Source organism: Cnephaeus nilssonii, assembly GCF_951640355.1.
Source record: "Cnephaeus nilssonii genome assembly, chromosome: 6".
Classification (NCBI taxonomy): Eukaryota; Metazoa; Chordata; class Mammalia; order Chiroptera; family Vespertilionidae; genus Cnephaeus; species Cnephaeus nilssonii.
The window spans coordinates 92,201,414-92,215,902 of NC_137077.1; the positions used below are offsets into that span (position 1 = coordinate 92,201,414).

Sequence of the window (14,489 nt, forward strand, 5' to 3'; positions counted from 1 at the left end):
GCAGCTGCCAACCCCAATCACCCCTCAGGAGCAAGGGGAGGTGGAGAAGCCCTGCAGGTGATTGGGGCCAGCAGCTGCCGCTCTCACTCACTGATGGCACCGAGCGATCTGGGCTGGCATAGGGCACCAGCAGCAGGTGTGAGCAGTGGGTGGGACCACGGGGCACACAAACAAAGAATTTTCAGTAACCACCAGACGCTCGCCCCAATGACAGCGACTGGCGCCCCACCTTGGTCTGGCATCCCTGTTCACTTGTTCCATCATCCCACAGTGGCTGATGCCCGGTATTTCAGAGATCTGCATTACAGCTAAGTTTGTTTCATTTGCTTTCAATTTTTATAGCTTATATTTTAAAATTTAATTTTGTTTTATAATGAATATGGAAAATAAGGCATATTCAGCAGAGTCTATCTCTGTCTCCAATGCCCCTGTTCTTTCACTCTTCCTATAAGCAATATTTTTCCTTGGTTTGTTTTTTGTTCAATTAAAAATATGTATATATATACATACATACAAATATGTATATAACTGTATATAACTACTAGGGGCCCGGTGCACAAAATTCGTGCACTGGGGAGGGGTCCTTCAGCCCAGCCTGCCCCCTCTCACATACTGGGAGCCCTCAGGGGATGTCCTACTGATGGCTTAGGCCTGCTTCCCGTTGGGAGTAGACATAAGCCGCAGTCTGGCCTCCCTTTTCGGGAGGTGACCGGGCTGATCAGGGGAAGGCGCCAGCCCCATCACCCCACTGCTGCAGCCACTGCCAGTCACTGCAGCTGCCAAGGTATTTTCATCAACACAGACTCCAGTCCCTTAACCATGAAAAAATGACAACTTTCTTTAAGCATTTTCAAGATGTGTCTTTCATACGATATGACATTTCTTTCTTTATTTTTCTTTTTATCCTCACCTGAGGATATGTTTCCATTGATTTTTTTCCCCTTCCCTCAGATCCCAGGCTCGGCCCCTTCCCAAGCCTAAAGCCTCTGCCCGGTGGCTGGCTGGGAGTGACCTGTGTGACGAGGAGGTTCCCAGGACACAGGTATGTATGCAAATTAACCGCCATCTTTGCTGGGTTAATTTGCATACTCACTCTGATTGACTGTGGGCATAGCAGAGGTATGGTCAATTTACATGTTTCTCTATTATTAGGTAAGATGAAATGTATTTGCATTTCCTTGATTTAGGTAAACAGTGGAGGTATTATACAGGCTTTTCTCCATTGCTAAGATCATTCCATAAGAGTATGTAGAAATATTTCTCATTTTCCTCACTCAATTATTTATTTTAAATTTATTTTTCAATTATATTTGGCATACTATGTTAGCTTCAGATATACAGCATAGTGATTAGGCATTCATATACCACATGAATTATATAAGTCTAGTAGCCATGATAAATCTAGTACTCATCTGGCACCATGTATAGTTATTACAATATTACTGACTATATTTCCTATCCTGTACTTTACATCTCCATGACTATTTTCATAACTGGCAATTTGTACTTAATCCCTTTTACTTCTTTTGCTCATCCCTGTATTTGCCCTCCTACATGCCAACCATCAGTTTGTTCTCTGTATATATTAGTTTATTTTCATTTTGTTTGTTCATTTATTTTATTTTTTAGGCCCTACATATAAGTGAAATCATATGATATTTGTCTTTCTCTGTCTGACTTATTTACTTGGCATAATTCCTTCTAGGTCCATCCATGTTGTCATAAATGGCAAGTTTTCATTCTTTTTTATTGCTGAGTAATATTCTATTGTATAATACCACATCTTTTTTATCCATTAGTCTATAGATGGACACCTAGATTGCTTCCATATCTTGACTATTATAATAAACTAGTAGCCCGTTTGCACGAAGATTCGTGCAATAGACCTTCATTCACCTGGCTGCCTGCACCAGTTTTCTGCCGGCACCAGGGACCCAGGCCTTGGCTGTGGCCACCGCCTTCTGCCTTTTTCAGGGTCGGGGCTTGGCCCGGGCGGTGGCCTTGGGCTCCGCGGCACCCAACATCCTTGTTAAGGATCGCAGGAGCCGACCCCCAGTGGTTTCCTGCGATCGGTGCAGGCTCCCCGCTGGTGCCCAAGGCCCGGAAAGCCTCGGCCCCTGGGACCCCCGGGAGCGGCGGGAGGGGCCGGGCCACGCCCCCATAGGTGGCTGATCGACCCCCGGGCCCCCGGGAGGGGTGGGAGGGGCAGGACCATGCCCTCCCAGGTGGACGATCAACCCCGGGACCCCCGGGAGGGGCCCGGACATGCCCCCCTAGGTGGCCGATCGCCCCAGGCACCCCGGGGAGCGGTGGCATGGGCCCGACCACGTCCCCCCGGGGTGCCGATCGCCCCAGGCACCCCTGGGAGCGGCTGAATGGGCCCGGCCACGCCCCCCGGGGTGCCGATCGCCCCAGGCACCCCCGGGAGCGGCTGAATGGGCCCGGCTACGCCCCCCCCGGGGTCCCAATGGGCCCGGACACGCCCCCCTAGGTGGCCGATCGCCCCAGGCACCCCGGGGAGCGGCGGCATGGGCCCGGCCACGCCCCCCCGGCGTGCCAATCGCCCCAGGCACCCCCGGGAGCGGCTGAATGGGCCCGGCTATGCCCCCCCGGGGTGCTGATGGGCCCGGCCACGCCCCCCAGGGTGTCGATCGCCCCAGGCACCCCCGGAGCGGCGGCATGGGCCCGGCCACGCCCCCCGGGGTGCCGATCGCTTCAGGCACCCCCGGGAGCGGTGGCATGGGTCCGGCCACGCCCCCCCGGGGTGCCGATGGGTCCGGCCACGCCCCCCCGGGGTGCCGATGGGCCCGGCCACGACCCCCGGGGTGCCGATCGCCCCAGGCACCCTGGGGAGTGGCGGCATGGGCCTGGCCACAACCCCCGGGGTGCCGATCGCCCCAGGCACCCCCGGGAGCGGCTGAATGGGCCCAGCTATGCCCCCCCGGGGTGCTGATGGGCCCGGCCACGCCCCCCAGGGTGTCGATCGCCCCAGGCACCCCCGGAGCGGCGGCATGGGCCCGGCCACGCCCCCCGGGGTGCCGATCGCTTCAGGCACCCCCGGGAGCGGTGGCATGGGTCCGGCCACGCCCCCCCGGGGTGCCGATGGGTCCGGCCACGCCCCCCCGGGGTGCCGATGGGCCCGGCCACGACCCCCGGGGTGCCGATCGCCCCAGGCACCCCCCGGAGCGGCAGCATGGGCCTGGCCACAACCCCCGGGGTGCCGATCGCCCCAGGCACCTCGGGGAGCGGCGGCATGGGCCCGGCCACTTGGCACCGCCATCTTGAACTTCTCAACGGTGGATATGCCACCCGGAGTCCCGCCCCCAGCCTCCTGCCCGCCCAATCGTGGGCATAGCGGAGGTGCGGTCAATTTGCATGTTTCTCTATTATAAGGTAAGATGCTGCAATAGCGGCCCGAGACTGCTGCTGCATTGAAGTGGATGATAGAAGCCCTGATGGACAGGGGGGCGATCATGAGGAACTTGGAGAACCTGGGGAAGCGGGCGCTTCCCTATCGGATCTCTGCCCACAGCCAGCAGCACAACAGAGGAGGGTATTTCTTGGTGGATTTTTATGCACCACCAACAGCTGTTGAAAGCACGATGGAGCACTTGTCTCGAGACGTTGATGTAATCAGACCTAATATTGTAAAACACCCCTGCCCCAGGGAGTAAAGGAGTGTGAAGGGATTGTCCTGGTCCCATTTGAAGAAAAACTGTATTCCACAAAGAGGAGGAAATGAGGATTCTCCAGATTTTAGTTTTCTATTCAGTTCTCTCACTTTTGAGCATCATGGATGAATAATTTACAAGCTTGACCTTTACATAAAAGTGTGTTAGGTGCCATTTGAGTGTTCTGGGTATTTTTAGCTCTTGATCCCCTTTGCTGGGAGAGATGCAGGAATGGCTTGCTTGGAGCCACTGTGTAATCTGCGGGGTCCCACTCTCCAAGTCAAATATATCGTTCTTGATTTTGTTAAATTACATGTAATTTTTTTGCCCTACAACACTAACACCATTTTGAAGAACAAAACTTATAAAACTACCTTGGAGCTAATCATTCATACTGTATAATCATTCAAAATAAAATATCATTCAGATTGTTAAAAAAATAATGCTGCAATAAACATATGGATGTATACATCTTTTAGAATTAGTGTTTTCAATTTTTTTGGATAAATATCCAGAAGTGGAATTGCTGGGTCATATGATAGTTCTATTTTTAATTTTTTGAGGAAGTTCCATATTGATTGCTGCACCAGTTTGCAATCTTGCCTATAGTGCACCAGGGTTCCCTTTTATCCATATCCTTGACAATACTTGTTGATTTATTGATAATAGCCATTCTGACAGGTGTGCGGTAGTATTCATTATAGTTTTGATTTGCATTTCTCTGATGATCAGTGATGTTGAGCATCTTTTCATGTGCTGTTGGCCATCTGTATGTCCTCTTTGGAGAAATTCATGTCCTTTGCCTATGTTTTAATTGGATTGTTTGGGTCTTTATTTTTTTATGTTGAGCTGTATGAGTTCGTTATACATTTTGGATATCAACTCCTTATTAGATATTTCATTTGCAAATATCTTCTCTCATTCAGTGGGTTGTCTTTTTTTTTAATGTTTTCCTTTGTACTGCAAAAGCCTTTTAGTTTCATGTAAGTCCCATTCATTTATGTTTGTTTTTGTTGTCTTTGGCCTAGGAGACATATTAAAAAATATTACTAAGAGTGATGTCAGAGTATTGCCTATGTTTTCTTCTAGGAGTTTTATGGTTTCAAGTCTTACATTTAAGTCTTTAATCCACTTTGAGCTTATTTTTTTATATGGTGTAAGAAAGTGGTCTAGTTTCATTTTTTTTGGCATGTATCTGTCCAGTTTTCTCAACATCATTTATTGAAGAGACTGTCTTTATACCATTGTATATTCTTGCTTCCTTTATCATAGACTAGTTAACCATATATGTGTGGATTTATTTCTAGGCTCTCTATTCTGTTCCATTCATCTATAAGTCTGTTTTTATGCCAGTTCCATGATGTTTTGATTACTATAACCTTGTAGTATAGTTTGATATTGGGCAGCATGATATCTCCAACTTTATTCTTCTTTCTCAATATTGCTGAATCTATTCAGGGTCTTTTGTGGTTCCATAATAAACTTTAGTATTATTTGTTCTAGTTTTGTGAAAAATATCATTGGTATTCTGATAGGAATTGCATGGAATCTGTAGATTGCTTTGGGTAATATGGAAAGTTTAAAGATATTAGTTCTTCCAATCCATGAGCACTATATAGTTTTCTGAGTGCAGGCCTTTTACCTCTTTGGTTAAATTTATTCTTAGGTATTTTATTCTTTTTGATGCAATTATAAATGGGATTATTTCTTAATTTATCTTTTCAATCGTTTGTTATTGGTATATAAAAGATGCATCTTGCTTTTCTAAGTAGGTGATTTTTCCTATAAAATTCTGTTAATGTTTACATTAGGGTAGTATTAATTAACTTATCAAGTGTCTAGGGAGATTGGACATTTTCATTCCTATTCAGGAACAAGGTATGGCCCACCCGAGGATATGTTTTCATTGTTTTTTAGAGAGAGAGGAAGGAGGGAGAGAGAGAGAGAGAAAGAGAAAGAGAGAGCGAAACATAGATGTATGAGAGATACATTGATCGGCTGCCTCCCTTACGGCCTGGACCAGGGTATCTAACCCCACAACCTAGGTAGGTGCCCTGACAGGGAATCAAACCTGCAACCTTTTGGTTTACAGGTCATTGTTCCAACTAACTGAGCCACCCTGCCAGGGCCCCACTCTATTTTTAACCTCTTATCTTGCCCCCTCCCAACACTCATGTGCTCTTACATGCACATGAGCACACATGTACATGCAAATGCACATACACATACCCCCCCCCCCACACACACACACTCAAACTGTTCATCTTTTCTTTCTATCTGTCTGCTAAGCACAATAGCACCAGGTAAAAGTCAGCAGAGACAGTGAGGAAATCTAAGGCGCTGGGACACACGGAGGTGAAATTTGCACTTCATGGTGTCTTGACCTCAGCTCCTGGAGACTAGGCACTGACCTGCTGACCTGCTTCCTCAGGGCACGGTGGTAGTGGGCTCTCACAGTGAGAGCACAACCCTGAGACAGGGGTTCTTAAAACGGGGCTTCTGCAGTGTGGGCTGGGGGCTTTGGTCCTGTGACGGGGATCTGCTTGGGGTGTTTCTCCCGAGGGGAGTGCAGTGTGCGGAAGCTTTGTAAAGCCGCCGCATAACCTGGGGCTGTGGATGTTGCTCTCACTCTCCCCGTCTTCCCACTCTCATCACCATTCATCTTAGGCCAAAGGACTTGGATGATCTCCTAAGCTCCCTAGTGGGAGGGACCCTGACTCAGCCGAGGGAACGCAGGGGCCAGGACCGCTTTCCCTTCTGGGAGCCCTCAGCCCAGCCTGTACATACTCAGAGGCATTGAGAGCCAGCGCTGTCCAGTAGGCTTCCATGGGGGCTGTGACCACGGCATCAAACAGTACCTCCCGCACCAGCTCCTTGTCACCTGGATGCAAAATCAAAGGAGACCAATCTACTTACTTCCCCCCGGATTATAAGCACAGCTCATCTGCCCTTTTGAAAACCCTGACCTTCAAGGAACAAGATGTGCCTCAGAAGCCTATGTCCGGAGCATGTAAAATGACCTACGTGAGTTTGAGGAAGTCGCTGCACCTCCCCAGCCTTCATTTCCTCAACCCCAGACAACATGTGAGTGGAACCAAACGATCTCTAAGGCTCTTTCCAGTTCTAATGTTCTGTGCAATTAGAGAATCCCTCAGCGACATCAGACTTTGTTGGTGGGCAGCCCGCCCTCCATCTCAACTCCCATCGCTCTGCTCCTTGGTCATCGCCCTCACACTCGCTGGCCTAGGCAGTTCTGTGAATTTGGATTTGCCTGAGAGCTCCACATAGGCTCTTCCCTTGGCCAGGATGCTCTTTTCATGGGTGGCTCTTTCTTTTCCCTCACTCCCTTTAAGGTATTTACTTTTATTGCGGTGAAATTCATGGAACATAAACTCCAACTTAAAGTATGCGATTCAGTGGCATTTTGTACATTCACAATGATGTGCAGTCATCAATCTGTCCAGTTCCACAACATTTTCATCACCACCATCATCCTGTACCCATGAACCACTTGGGTGGTAAGTGACACTGGCTGTCAGAGGTGGCCCTCACTGACAATTTGTTTACAGCAGGCCCCATCTTTTCCGATACAGCACAATCTGTAACAACCTACACCTACCCACGTAGGCTTGCTTCTTCATCGCGTGGTTTCCCCACGAGATTATGAGCTCCCTGAGAGCAAGGGCCTCGCCTGGTTGGGGCACCTCTAGCTTCAGTGCCTGCTCCAGGCCGGGCACAGAGGACATGCTCAGTACGGATCATTCATGGAATGAAGGTTGGGACAGCATAGAAAGTGGAGTCTTCTCTTGCTGGTGACATGTGACAAAGTGACCTGCTCCTTCTTCCAAAGAGAAGGAAGAAGTACCATGTGGAGGGTGTCATTTCACAGTTGAGTTAGTGGAGGGGAACTTAAGGTTAGTCTGAGAACCAGGTGTTAGAAAACACTCATAGACACAGGCTTGAGAGGCTGTCTGGTCAGAGATGAGGACGGAGTGTCAGCTGCTGGCCCGGGCCCACTGCTAGGTGGTGGTGGGACAGATCTGATGGTTAGGCGGACGCCTTTACACTGTGGGAGTGTCCTTTGGAGCCTTATAGTGCTCAGGTGAAGGAGGTTTGCAGAGATCCCAGTCCCTGACATGGGGATGTGCTCATGTGCCCCGTTCCAGGAGCACTTAGTCACCAGGCTGTCTCTGCTTTGTTTTGGGAAGCCTCCCTCTCCTCCTAGGCCTATGGTCGGCAAACTGCGGCTCGCAAGCCATATGCGGCTCTTTGGCCCCTTGAGTGTGGCTCTTCCACAAAATACCACGGCCTGGGCAAGTCTATTTTGAAGAAATGGCGTTAGAAGAAGTTTAAGTTTTAAAAATTTGGCTCTCAAAAGAAATTTCAATCATTGTACTGTTGATATTTGGCTCTGTTGACTAATGAGTTTGCCGACCACTGTCCTAGGCCATCAGTGAGTTCCCCGGATAGAGCTACCTGACAGCCCTCCCCTAGCCCCAGCCCTCTCTTCCTAGCCCCAGCCCTCCCTGAGCTGCAGGGTCCCAGAGGGAAGCCCTCACGGGCGGCAACACGCACATTCCAGGTCTGGGTCCTCCCCTGTCAGAAAGCGGACCATGGCCTCCAGCTGGCTGAGCTTCCGGTGGTCGGGGTCGATATCCGTGATGCAGTAGATCCTGGAATCCAGAGGGGTCAAAGTTACCTCAACAAATCCTGCCCTCTTCCTCCCTCCCTCCCGCCTTCTCCTCCTCATGTGCAGTGACTTCCCCACTTACCAGTCACTGGCCAGGGTCAGGTCTGGGTGCAGCAGGTCGTGCAGGCCTGAAACCAGAGCTCACACTCAGTAGGACGCTCACCCCATGTGAGGATGTGACCAGAACTGTTTAGAAACAACGGCTGGGAAGCTTCTTCAGGGAAGGGCTGGGTTTACTCTTCCTTTTCTCAGCTCAGAGTAGGGCTGGGCTGGGTTTACACAGACCATGCCTTTGTCCGTGTTGCTCCCCACCCCTGAAATGTTCTTTCTCCCCATTGCCTCATGTCCAAATCCTAACTATTAGGTCTCCCTTGAAGGAACTAATACTTTGAAACCAGTGATTTCGTCTTCATTGTACCTGACTGAGCTAAATGGTCAGTCAAAAGGTGATCCCAGAGATGGGCCATGTCTGTTTTGTGTAATCTCTGTAGCTTCATGCCCAGCCCAGCCCAGCACCTAGACTGACCATGGGCTCCATACACTTGTTGATTGAATGAATGAATGAAAAAGCACCCCAGTGCGCACCCTCAGTGCTCAAAAATAAATAGGTGCTCAAATTGAGGTTCGTCAAATTGTACGCAAGAATGATGGAAATGCCGAGGGGGCACGCGCGGCTTCACTAAAAGAGGTTCTGGGCTGACATAGACGCAGGCAAACAGCCAAAGGGGGACACGCCTGTCCCCACAGGAAGCCCAGTTGAGTCCATGATTTTAAGCCTTTGCGTCACTGGCTGGTCTCACCCACTGAGGTGGGTGACGGAGGGCACCCCGTCCCTGCAGCAGTGAGATGGGATATCTGGGAGAGGAAGAAGAGCACAGGGAGGAGGGAGACACCATGGCGACCAGGGAAGTTTGTTTTGGGGCCTGCGGGAAAAGGAAGGAGTGTTCCAGCGTCAGGACACGGGTCCGGGGGGGCTCCTGGGAAAGTGAGGTGTACACTGGGAAAGTGAGGTGTGGACAAGGGTCCGGGGGGGCTCCTGGGAAAGTGAGGTGTACACTGGGCCTGGGGAGTGGGTCCTAGTTAGCTGGGATAAGAGGGTAAGGCTGGAGAGGAGAGCATTTTTGGGGAGAGTGCAGCGATGGGAAGACCTTGAAGCCTAGTGTGTAGGGAAATGAGAAAAAGCAGAAGGCCAGTGACACAATCCAATCTGGCATTTCTAGAAAGTTCCCTCTGGCAGAAAGAAGTTCAAAGGAAGGAAGAGGCAGGAGACCCGCGGGAGGCTGCTATGGCTACCTAGGAGAGAGGGGACAGTGGCCGTGGCCGAGAGGAGAGACAAGGTACATTCAAGGGATGGTAAAGGGGAATGGACAGACTATGGGCTTTGAATAGGGTTGTGACCACATCTCTCAAGGACGTCCTGAGCCCTGGATATGGGTTTTGTTCTCTCAAGGTACCCAGGCAGCTGCCAGTCATGGGCAGGTTGCTTTAGGGAGGGTGGGCCCTTCTTTGCCATCCTCCCCGCCATTTCCTGCCATCCTTCTCAGGTTCACTTCCCATGAGCTCCCTGTTATGGGTTGCATTGTGTCCTTCAAAATGATATGTTGAAGTCTTAACCTCCAGTACCTGTGAAGGTGATCTGATATGGCAATAGGGTCTTGGCAGATGTATTCAAGTTACGAAGGGGTCATTAGTGCGGTCCCTAATCGAGGGTGCCTGGTGTCCTCATAAGAAGGGAAAATAGAGACACACAAGGGGAGAAGCCACGTGAGGATGGAGGGGACGTGGAAGAGCTGCAGTGCAAGCCAAGGATGTACATTCACAAGGATGTGGGGACCACCCGGAGCTGGAAGGGGCCTTGGAGGCAGCCTGGCCGGCAGAACCGTGAGGGAACACTTTCTGTTGTCAGGGCCACCCAGTTTGTGGCACTTTGTACAGCAGCCCAAGCAAACGGCTACAGATTTGCTTCCTCACTCCTCCCAGCCTCCTTTCTCACGCCTTCCCCAGTCTTCCGACAGGTTCAATTCAGCTTTGTTCAGAGAAACACATCCCCCGGAGGCCCGCCCCTCCGGCCCAGCAAAGCCTCCCAGGACCTGGCAGTGTGAAGATGGCACGTCTTAGGCTCTGTCGGTTTTGATGGCTGACTGGAGGCTGCTGCACACCCACGGTGCCCGGACACACCGTCCTCCCCGCAGCCCGGCTCTGAGAGTCTGTTCTCAGGCCCCGGACCTGGAGCCTGTTGGACCAGCTCTAGCTCCAGTTGGTCCTGCTCAGTATCCCAGGAGCTTCCATTTGCCCCTCTACACTGTCCATCTGTACTTGGCGCCGACCCACCTTCTTCCACAGATGTGTTCCCCAGGAGGATGTATTCTCCGTGGCCCTGGGACAGCACCACGCCCAGACTGTGGGGAGAGCAGAGAACCCAGGTCCTCATCAACTGAAAGTGCAAGTCAACGTCCGGTCCATGTCCTGCCCTTCACCAGCTCTAAGTGTACGAGCTGTCCACACCCGGGACAAGAGGCGCCCCAAGCTCCTTGGTCCCCACAGAACGGAGGCAGCACTTCTATTTTCACATCAGCCTTTCTTCCTGAAAAGGACCTGGAAATCCTACAGGCCAAAGAGTCTGTCTCCTCAGCACCTATTTTAATCTAGTTACACCCTGATCCTCTCAGGAACCCCCAAATAGAAGAGTCCTTTCCCAACTGGTGAATCCCATGATGCCTTCCTCTCTCTCCTGGTAGAACATTGCTTTTGAACCTTGGCCGAATATCTGAATCACTGAGGGAGCTTTAAAAGACACTAGTGTCTGGGCCCCATCCTAGAAATTCTGAGTAAATTGGTTTGGATGGGGCCTGGACATTGGCAATTTTATAAAATTCCTCACGTATTCTAATGAGCAGTCAGGGCTGGGAACCATGCTTTATTGAGAAATGAGATAATGCAGAGATAAAGACTATTTGTTTCTTAATCTGTGTATTACCTGGAGTTAAATATTTATACAGCTGGAGGAAACCTAGGAGAACTTTAAATTTGATCTTTCATCTAACAATTGCTTACAACTGCATGCATTAAGATCTTTAAGTAGATTATGCCATTCAATGTTCACAATACCGCCAAGAAGTAGCTACTATTACAACCCTCATTTTACAGATGAGGAATCTAAAGCACAGAGAGGTAAAGTAACTTGACAAAGGTCACACAGCCTGTAAGCGGTGAAGTTGGGATTTAAACTCAGGCAGTTTGGTTCCAGACTCTGCACAATAGGCTATACCGGCAAAGCAGGACTAGACCTCTTAAGTTTCCTGGATGCAGACCTGGGTCTTTTTCTGTTGCCACAAAACTGCCATTTACTGTGAGTAAATGCATCCGCCGACCTGAATGTTCTCCCCCGTGTTATTGATATTCACGTTCTACTCATCCTTCCACTCCGCAAACAAAACATGTGTCCTCACCTGAAAGGTGTGTCACTGATGTCTGTGAAGAAGTAGTCATTGGTCAGGAAAAGGACTCTCTTCTGAAAGAGAAAATAAAGATGTTTGCTCGAGAGAAGAGTGGCTGACCATGCCACCCACCTCCTTACCTAAAGCCCCTGGCGTTTCACCAGCTCTGTGCCACTTCTCTCACTTCTTACCTCTTCCCTAACCAGCACCAGCATGCCTCATCTCTGGACACCACAGGCAGACTCATCATCGCAGGCCCAGCAGCCTTTGGGGTGGCCTGAATGAAGGACCAAGGGCTAGACCTGTGCTATAAAGTGGCCACGGCACAAATGGTACTGAACCTTGATATGTGCAAATAAAGAAATGAATCTTCAAACTTTGGTTAAGGAAAATTTAAATTGAGATCACCAATGTGGTAGTGACTATTGTATTGGACAGGGCGGGTGTAGACTGATCCTAGGCTTCATATGGGACCAGAGTGGAATATTCATACAGTTGGAGGGAATCTATGTGGTGCTAAAAGCTTCTGTCCAATCCACCCACAACCCTCCCCTTTCTTGAATACAGCCAAGGGAGAGTGGGGTCACCATTCTCTCCACTAAACCTCTCCCAGTCCATGTCACTCTTTACAACTCTTTTTTCCTTTCAAAGCTGCTTTCTTTCAGGTTTAACTTGCATTTGCATAAATTAGAGCATCAGGTAGTATATACAGAGGCTGTGAATCAGACAGATCTGGGTTTAAGCTGTGTGCTCTGAGGTAAATCACTTCACTTTTCTAAGCATCAGAATTCTCATTTGTAAATCAGGGTTAACAATAGCATCTCTTGCCTATGGTTGCTCTGAGGTTGTGAGTGTGTTTTTAATAGATGGGAGTCGGTCCAGGGAACAGCAGGATTTGCGCTGGGCTCTGAAGTTCACGGAGTGTCTGGTCCACAGACTCAAGTTTATGTCTTTGGGAAAGCCACATGTTCCAGTTGGCTCAGGAGCTGTTCTTATTTGCCTCACTTCTTTCTGGCCTTTCTTGCATCTTGAAAACTGGAGCAAGATGTTGGAAGGGAGCTCTGTTGTGGTTAGAGGATTGGCTGGAGCACCAGAGTCACAGGCTCCATTCCCTGTTAAGGGCACATACCAGGGTTGCAAGTTTGATCTCTGGCCCCAGTAGGGACGGGTAGGAAGGAGAGGCAACCAATTGATGTGTCCCTCTCACATGATGTTTCTCTCTCTTTCTCCCTATGTCCTTCCCACCTGGCAACCATCAATTTGTTTTCTGTATCTATGAGTTTATTTCTCTTTAGTTTGTTCGCTCATTTTTTAAGGTTCCACATGTAAGCAAAATCATACGATATTTGTCTTTCTCTGTCTGACTTATTTCATTTAGCATAGTACCCGCTAGGTCCATTCATGTTGTCACAAATGTTATTTCATTATTTTTTTATGGATGAGTAATATTGCATTGTCTATATGTATCCACTTGATGAACACTTAAGCTACTTCCATATATTGGCTATTGTAAATAATTCTGCAATGAGCATAGGGATGCATATGTCTTTTCAAATTAGTGTTTTGGACTTCTTCAGATAAATACCTAGAAGTGGAATTACTGGGTTCTTCTTTGTCTCTTGTTACAGCTTTTGTTTTAAAGTCTACTTTGTCTGATGTAAGTATTGCTAACACAGCTTTTGTTTCATTTTCATTTGCATGAAATATCTTTTCCTTCACTTTTAGTCTGTGTGTCTTTCAATCTGCAGTGAGTCTCTTGTAGACAGCATTATGTATGGTTCTTGTCTTTTTATCCATTCAACCATCCTATGGCTTTTGATTGGAGCATTTAATCCATTTTCATTTAAAATAATTATTGATAGATATGTAATTATTGCCACTTTATTATTAATATACTAGAGGCACAGTGCACGAAATATGTGCACGGGGGGTGGGAGGTGTGTCCCTCAGCCTGGCCTGCACCCTCTCCAATCTGGGACCCCTTAGGGGATGCCTGACTGCGGGTTTAAGCCCAATCTCACAATCTGGGACTGCTGGATCCTAACCGCTTCTGCCTGCCAGCCTGATTGCCCCCTAACCACTCCCCTGCCAGCCTGATTAATACCTAACTGCTCCCCTGCTGGCCTGATCTTGCCCTCAAATGCCCTCCCCTGTTGGCCTGATGGCCCCAATTGCCCTCCCCTGAAGGCCTGGTTACCCTCAACTGCCCTCCCCTGCCGACCTGGTTGCCCCCAACTGCCCTCCCCTGCCAGCCATCTTGTGGTGGCCATCTTGTGGCGGCCATCTTGTGATGACATGAGGGCAGCCATCTTGTGGTGGCCATATTGTGATGATGTCGCACAAGGGCAAGATGCCACCTAGCCTTTTATTATATAGGATTATTCATATACAGTAGGTCCTTGGGTTACATTGGAGATCTGTTCCTATGGCGCGACATAACACGATTTTCGCCGTAAGTTGGAACCCACCTACATAAATACCTACATCACTCACATGGAGCACATACATAGCAGTATTGAAGTGAAACACTAAAAAAATTTAAAAGAAAGATAACAATTCCTGACCTTTACTTGTGGTAAATAAATAATAAAAAACATTAAGCACATATGTACATACGTTGAAATGTCGAATTTTTTTTTTTTTTTAATAAATGGGAGATGGCAATGTAACCACAAAATGACATACGTCAAG

The 14,489-nt window shown here is 49.0% G+C and overlaps 1 protein-coding gene across 1 annotated transcript in view; it reads right to left on the reverse strand.

Annotated features, from left to right (window-relative positions):
- CACNA2D4 (calcium voltage-gated channel auxiliary subunit alpha2delta 4) overlaps positions 1 to 14,489 on the reverse strand; it is a gene marked incomplete at its 5' end in the record, with an annotated part of 123,392 nt that overhangs the window by 58,233 nt on the left and 50,670 nt on the right. The window contains 5 exons of the mRNA XM_079775701.1: positions 6,459 to 6,552; positions 8,247 to 8,344; positions 8,444 to 8,489; positions 10,693 to 10,760; positions 11,811 to 11,872. Of these exons, the coding sequence (XP_079631827.1) occupies positions 6,459 to 6,552; positions 8,247 to 8,344; positions 8,444 to 8,489; positions 10,693 to 10,760; positions 11,811 to 11,872 (368 nt within the window). The remainder of the gene's footprint in view (positions 1 to 6,458; positions 6,553 to 8,246; positions 8,345 to 8,443; positions 8,490 to 10,692; positions 10,761 to 11,810; positions 11,873 to 14,489) is intronic.